Genomic DNA, 8,017 nt, shown 5'->3' on the forward strand with positions numbered 1-8,017 from the left:
CCCCCCCCCCCCCCCCCCCCCCCCCCCCCCCCATAGAAACCCTTCCTGCCTGCCACCTACACTGAGGCCAACTACTGACACCAGAGTGGCAGCAAGGAGGAACAAACTATCAACTGGCAGTGGCACAAAGGGAAAACGAGGGTTAAACATGCTAAGTTAAGAAATGGAGATGGGTCAAGTGGTGAGAATAGAGTCACTATGTACAGTATTTGTGCGTGTTCCTCCTATGGTAGGATCTGTGCATCTTACTTCTGCGTTGTTGGTTCAGCGAGGACTCGACTGATGGCAGAAACATTACCTCTAAGGAAAACGTGTTACTTTTGCTTCGTCTTCGTTTGACTTCCATCTCATGCTTGTGGATATTTAGGTTTACAAGGACCGTGGGGGATTGTGCGTCACTGTGGAAACAAAGTCAGTGGGAACAAACACCTGAAAGGGTGACACTGTGACCTTACCGTGACAGTGCATCATCCATGGAGTCTACTTCTTCTTCTACTGGTGTGTCATTGAAAGTGTCCGAACAAAGGACAAGGAGAGATCGGACGTCTTGTAGTGGCCATTGTTTTTTCTTTCTCATTTTTCTTTCAGCCAGTCTGCTTTGTCTTCCTGTGTGTATATATGTGTCAGACATGACGATGACATACGTGTGTCTGAATATGTCCAAGGAAGTAGTTCTAAACCATCAAGCTGCTGGTGAAACACTAATGCTTACTCACAACACTATGGGAGTAATTCCAGATCTTTCTTTTTCAAGTTTGTCTGTTACACCGAGGTTGTACAGACACAGTTAAAAGAAGCTGAAAACAAGTAGTTTTGCATGTTGCCTGTTTACACTGTGTCCTAATGACCAGCTTGTGCAGATGATTTATCAAGTTCTTGTCAACCTCTAAACACATCCTCGAGACGATATGTGAGGCGTGCTTTTAAAAACATCGAGTTCGTAGTATTTAGGTTCATCCACTGTAATATCGGTAGATATAGAGAAACCGTTATTAGAAACAGCTCATGAGTTGCTGCGTACGTCCTTTTGTTTTTGTCCATGAAAGCCCCGACATGAGTGGATGTGTAAGAGGAGCACAAAGGCAGTCACCACCAGTGAATGTGGTTACAAAATAATACCACGAACAATAACAATAAGAGGCTTAGAATATGTGCAAATACATAGAAAGTTGTGCAGCTTTGGCCTGTACCTGTGTTATGGTTTCTGAAGAATGTCTATAAATTGATTCCATATTGCTTGGATGGAAATGAAATGGATTTTTTTTTTTCTTTTTTCAAAAAATAAACACAATTTTAGTTTTAAGTGTTTTGGGGTTTGTATGGTTGTACATCTGCGCATATTCCCCCCTGACTTATAATATGAGCAAGTTGTCTGATTTGATTTGGGGTCTGTATATGTAGCACCGGACACAGCTGTGTATTGTCAATGCTTTATGCCAATGGATGTTTTCCAATGATGTTGAGTAGGAAGTACTTAATGCATTCTGGTTATTTGTTATGTTTACATCACATCTCTTTAGATCTACAGATGATAAAAGTCACTCGCATGTGAATCTGTTCCCAAAAACACAAAATGCACATTTCGACACCTGAAAAATATTTTCTATTCAACATAACTTAAACCTTGATAGACACACGCATCTCTTGGAGCTCTCCCTTTTTTTTTTTTTTTTTTTTTTTTGGAGAATGCCAGATCTGCAAGCATACAGTAAGCACGGTCAAGAAAAAAAAAAAAGACATTTTTTGAATCAATGAAACATACCGTAAGTAGAGAATAAAGAAAAATCAAAGCTACTTGTAAAGGAAACAAAAAGGCTAATTCTACCCGTTAACCTGTAAGAGGGCATCGCCTTTCTCTCATCGCTGATATACCTGATTATTATACGGCCTCAATGTCTCTGCAGCACTTGAGTTACAAAAGAAAAGAAGCATTAAAACAAGCTACAGGTGCCATGTGTGTAGATGATAAAATGACTTGTATTACGTAGAAAAATACCTGAATAGAAGAGTAGGTCAGGTAATGTGCTACTAGCTGAGGCGTGTGTCTGACCTGTAGCTGTGTACACTTAACATTTATATGTAGGGACTGACTGTAATTGACTATGGTGCGTTTTTGCTTTGTTTTCTACCATTAACATCATCCCGATAGATTCACACACGGGCAGGCGTGCCAACGTCGTCTCACTAGGGGTGTAGCTTCACTAATCTCCTGAGTTCAGAGTCTTCATTAATGCATTGTAACATAAGCTATTTATTTGCAGTTGTGTGTTTTTAATTTATTTTTCAAGAATGGGAAATAATTCATGTGCAGACAGATTTTTTTTTTAAAATTTTTTATTTGTCAGGTGCTTATTATGATGATTGTGAACTGGTTCCATTTAGATTTTAACTGTGTCAAAGTTCTGTGTATAGTGCAACATATCAAAAAAATAAATATTAGATATCTGAAGTGTGATGGTGCCATGCGTTTCTGTAAGTTTTTAAATGTACAAGTTTTGCCATTCCTCTTTTTTTTAAAATTTTTAAACAATGTTTAAAACACAGTCCATCTATTGGTGAAATATGTAAAACTTTTACATATTTCACCAATAGATGGACGGTCTGATCAGAGGGGGTGACGCCTCCATTCAGCCTCAGTCAGCTCTCAAGAGCTCTTATCCAACCAGCTCCTCAGACATGCTTGTCCCTGCATGAGGTGCAACAAATAGCTACTGTATGAAACACTTTGCCTGGCTCCCACACAGAGTCTCTGCTGGTGATGTGTGATTGATGGACTACCTGCTGAAGTGACTGAAGGCAACATTTCAGCCAGGAAAGAGAGGATTGGGAGGAGGGATGGATAGATGGAAGAGTAGTGAGTGTGAGAGGTGGGGGGGTTGGGTATTTGTGATTAGCCTTGAGTTGATCCCTTGGGAGCAGATGGTGAATGGTGGCTTACCTACAGAAGACGCCTTGAATCCCAGGATCTAGTTTGTGTCCACGCTGAAAGGAGTAGCACTGAAGTTGAGGAAGACGTAGTACAAAGGCTCATGAGACGGGACTGCTGGGGGACAGGTGAGGGACATTTCCATGCCTCAAATGATGCTACTAGAACATAACTGACTTCATGGTTATAGGTAGAATATGTGATTGTAAACTGTGGGAGTGAGTCTATGGTACTCTGTATAGTCAGGCCTTGTATGTAGTTTACCGTAACATCAGCCGTCCCTCATAGATTGAGACCATAACAAGACGCAGGCGGGACGTGACATCATGTTGCTGAGAGACCTGAGTGTAGCTGCCGAGCTGCTGCTGCTGCTGGTCTGTGTCCAGCGTCTGCACGGCTCTGCTCTCCCGGCTGTTTCCTCCTACGAGTTCAGAGCCTACAGGATGCAACAGTTCAACCTGGTACAAAGGAAGCATGGTGAGTTCAGAGCGTTACACCTCAACTCCAGAGGTGGAGGGTGATTATGTACATTTACTCAAGCTCAGTACAGCTGTGAGGTACTTTACTTGAGTATATCCATTTAATGCTGCTTTAAATTATACTCTACTACATTTCAGAGGGAACTATTGTACTTTTTACTCGACTACTTCTATTTGACAGCTGTAGTTACCAGTTATTTAATCCAGTATTTAAACCTATTTGGCTTGTGACCTCAAAAGCTGTGTCTACTCGGGGGGCCCTTGTCTTGTTTCAGATCAAGCAGTGGAGTACAAATACAACATATCCTCTAAAATGTAGTGTAGTAGAAGTGTGAACTAACAAAGAATAGAAATACAGTACAGTACTTGAGTAAATTGGCTCGAGTTGATATTTGTGTTCATTTCATTTGTCTTCTGAGGTTGCCGTGGAGCCATCGTGGTGGCAGAGGCGCGCTCAGCCGATGAGCCGGTGCTGACCCGCCGCTGCGTCATCATGAAGGTGCTGGACTTCACCACAGAAAAATACCTTGAGGCCCAAAAGCAAAGTGCTGCGGCCATCCTGATCCTGCTGCCCAAAAATATCTCCGCTATCCCCCATGACACTGTGCAGGTAAACAAGTTATCCAGAAACACCTTTCTGCTCCAGGACATGCTGCAAGGCAACAAGAAAAACATTCTTATTTTCTGACAGGATACAGTTTTGTAATATGATATATTGTATCTTAGTGCTCCAGGGTTTTAGGTAGCAGCTTGCTGAAGTGTTATGATCACCCCACCGCGGAGCATCTTTCATATATCTGCGACTAGAAAGAGTTCCCTTTTCCCCTCGCAGTCCTTCATGGTGAGTGAGAGCGAGGCCTTGCTGAAGGAGACCCTCATGCCTGTGTATGTGGTGCCTGAGGACGAACAGCTGCTTTACATGTATGAGGAGGTCAAGCAAGCTGCTGCCACCAGGACCTCGTCTATATTCGTCAGAGGTGAGAGGAGCGAGAGGGTCGTTACATTTTTAGGAGGTGAAAAACATTAAAACATCTCCATTCCGAGGTTTGTATATGTTTTCTTTTTTCGCAGTGCTTCGTAGTATGGTCACAGCGACAGCCTTTCAGATCTTAGTGAGCAACAATGTCCCTATTAAGGGCATCACTGACAACATCATCACCACACTGGAGGTGAGTATGGAACCGACTGGTACCAACCTCTGACCGCATGACGTTCTTCAGATGCCAGTCGAACCTGATTAGTTTGGCTTGTGATTGGTCTTCAGCGCCGCACTGTATAACTGGTGATGTTTCTTTTAAGGGAATGCTTCCCGGTGCAGGGGAGGATGTACCCACTGTCGTCATCACTGCCCACTATGATTCCTACGGGCTGGCACCAGTGAGCCACGTAAAAATGATGTAAACACAGTTTTCTGCACTTGTAGTATAATGCTATGTTTGTTTAATGTTTGTATTTGTGTGTAACACAGTGGTTGTCATACGGAGCAGACTCTAATGGCAGTGGGGTCACCATCCTACTAGAGTTGGCACGTCTCTTCCAGAAGCTTTTTAGTAACCCAAGCACCAGACCACCGTGAGTTACAACCCCCCAAACCTTGCTGAAAACCTAGCTGTGTCCCATTCTCAAGAGAGCCGTACACTATCACCATCTGTTTTGGTAGATTACTGCTATTAATCTGAAAAAATGTCTTTCATGTAGAGGTAACCAACATAATATTCAATGCTTGATTGCTCTTTTAAAGATATCATTTAATGTTCTCCTTAACTGGAGGAGGAAAGTACAATTTTCTTGGCACGAAGAGATGGATTGAAGATAATCTGGACCATGCCGGTGAGTTTTTCTTGAAGTGTTTTGGGCTTTTTGAAAGTACTCTACAGCACCACCAGATCTGAAAACGAGCAGCCCTGATTTATTTCATCCAAACCTTTTTTTCCTCCAGAGTCCAGCCTGCTCCATGACAATGTGGCATTTGTTCTGTGTTTGGATACACTGGCCAACAGTGATGAACTGTACATGCATGTGTCCCGCCCTCCTAAACCCGACACTCCCATGCAGTCTTTCATTCAACAGCTGGAGGAGGTAACAAGCTTTATTGACAGGTCTAAAATATGGAGCAGGCCTTTCTCGGTCTTCATGGACTTAAATGTGTGATCACTCCACCAGGTGGTGTCCTCCAGATTTCCCTGGGTGAAGGTGGGATTGGTCCACAAGAAGATCAATCTTGTGGAGTCCACAGTAGCGTGGGAGCATGAGCGCTACAGCCTGCGCAGGATACCAAGCTTCACTCTGTCTCGTCTGGAAGACCCCAAATCTGAGCTCCGTGGCTCCATACTAGACACCATGTAGGTTCTTTATTCTGTGGTTCATTGTTATGACTTGGTGCTTGAAGGCCTTGTTTACTATAAGATGAGATGATATGAAAAGACGCATCACAGTTACCTTTGTGTCTTCTCACAGGTCACAAGTGGACTACAGGAAAATGAAGCGAAATGGCATCATCATAGCAGAAGCACTGGCACGTTATATGTACAATCTCTCTAACAAGGTGATTAAAATGCATGAAAATGGAATGCATGTATCCGAATACATATACTGTGGTTTCATCTGTCATCAGCATTTTAATGTGTGATTCATTTTCATTATCTTCTACAAGGTTGCACCAAAAGATGTGCAGGTTTTCAAGGGCCAATTGGTAAGTTGGCTGCTTATTTTGGTCAATAAACAAAGGCAAGTGCTGACCTCTGGTGTTAGTTTATAGGCATTGCAGAGTTTTGTGTCTTCAAAGTCTCCGGCCTTCATTTAATGATTGGGGGTATTTGAATAAAACCATTTATTAAGATACACCATCCTTCAAAAGTTTAAGTCACCTGTTATATTGATGTTGTTCTTCTTTCCTTCAATAGTGACTATTTTAACTCAGGCAAAAACAGTATAATTCAGACAATACATTTCAAATGTATTAATTACATTTGAAATAGTTTGGCCCCCCAAAAAATAAAAAGTCTACATTTTGAATTTGTTTTCCAGTCCAGAAAAGCATAGTTGACCCTCAATTTAAATTGACCCATAACGGTACTTTATATTATTTGGACCCTCTGCAGTCTACTCAGTAGTTGTATTGAGGAGTTTTAAACTGTGGTTTGTCAGTCCATAGTCTGTCTAGATGATATTCTGTGATCCAGTTCCAATAGTGCTCACCCTACAATAACCTTCTATTTCTGGTGTGCGGTTTTAAAAATAGCTTTGCTAAAGCAACACACCTGTTAGTATTCCAGCTTGTTATTGGCCGCATTATTGTACACTTGACACTGAAACAGGAACTTGTTCCTCTTTAAATCGGCAAACATGTTGCTGCAAAGCTTCCAGTTTCTTTTGCCAATGACTGATTTCCTCTATTCCTATTCCACTGTTGTTTTCTCAGCCATCAGACTCACAAATCAAGCTTTTCTGGCAGGCGATCCCAAACTTTTCAGTGGCAGTGTATATTTGGAGTGTAGAAAATTAGGTTTTTCATGCTCGACATTAGCTACTTTTATTTTTATGTGATGGCCTTTCCTACGTTTTTCTTTATGTGAATCCACGTCTAAACTGTTGACGCAGGACTTTCACGACAGTCGTATGTCCAGTCTGATGTCCTTCCTGACCTCAGTCCCTCGAGCCACCCAGCTGCTGGACAAAGAGCCCAGTCACATCCTGCTGGTCAACTCACTGGAGCACGAGTTCAAACGTTACCTGCAGCAAGTTCACAGACACGCCTACCGACAGGATAGGAGGTCAAATGTAGTAGCAGGAGAAAACACATACTGTACCTTGAAATGTCATCCCACTGCAAAGACATCACCCATGATTAACTACATTTCTTCATACAGGGACCCTGATATTACCTTTTTTGACCAAATGAACCAACCAATAGTGATGTACAGGTAAATATCTGAACTCGTATGCATTTTGTATGACATTTTTATAAGACACTAGGACACTGACACACTTTTTATTCCAGAGTGAAGCCTGCAGCCTTTGATCTCTTCCTCGGCGGCTGCATTGCTGCTTATTTGGGGATCGTCTACTATACCATCCAGGTTGGTTAATGTCTTTTATATTGTCCATTCATACTGTATTGCACAGCACCTTGTATGTCATCTCATACGTTCAACAGATAGGTCGTCAACGCTTGACATATCAGGTTTCTTTTCTCACACCACCCCTCTGTTCTCTCTTACAGAATTTTGATTATCTCTACACAAAGCTCAAAGCGGCAGTGAAATCCAAACACGACTGAATGAGACTGTGAATGCTGAGTCGATGACCAAGGCTTTGAAGTCTGCATTGCACATGTTGGACTCCTGCTTCACTGGCTGTGCAGAACATGAAAGCAACGCAGCAAGAATCTTCTAAGACCAATCATATGCACAACTTACAAAGTGTGCATTTGCTTTGAAATGTATATTGTTTTCATAAATACACTGTATTGAAAACCATTTCTCAGACTGGAATTTGTTGTTTGGACGAGATGTAAAGTAAACAAAACAAATAAAGGAGGAGTATGGGATTGGCCTAGGGTCAAAGTAAACTGTAGAAGGGAACACAAACTAGAGGTTGGGTTTGATTTGAG

At 42.1% G+C, this 8,017-nt stretch overlaps 1 protein-coding gene across 1 annotated transcript; it reads left to right on the top strand.

Moving 5' to 3' along the window:
- The first annotated feature begins 17 nt into the window (after positions 1-17).
- On the top strand, positions 18-7,709 carry LOC116383895 (nicalin-1). Its single transcript, XM_031848078.1, has 15 exons — positions 18-3,403; positions 3,825-4,015; positions 4,238-4,382; positions 4,477-4,574; positions 4,705-4,782; positions 4,874-4,977; positions 5,147-5,235; positions 5,345-5,484; positions 5,569-5,747; positions 5,863-5,950; positions 6,059-6,097; positions 7,006-7,178; positions 7,275-7,328; positions 7,406-7,484; positions 7,628-7,709. Exons 1-15 carry the CDS (start codon positions 3,253-3,255, stop codon positions 7,682-7,684), a joined length of 1,665 nt encoding a protein of 554 aa, XP_031703938.1. The 5' UTR covers positions 18-3,252; the 3' UTR covers positions 7,685-7,709.
- The last annotated feature ends 308 nt before the right edge of the window (positions 7,710-8,017 follow it).

Source organism: Anarrhichthys ocellatus, unplaced genomic scaffold (genome assembly GCF_004355925.1).
Source record: "Anarrhichthys ocellatus isolate YVR2014 unplaced genomic scaffold, GSC_Weel_1.0 scaffold1, whole genome shotgun sequence".
NCBI lineage: Eukaryota > Metazoa > Chordata > Actinopteri > Perciformes > Anarhichadidae > Anarrhichthys > Anarrhichthys ocellatus.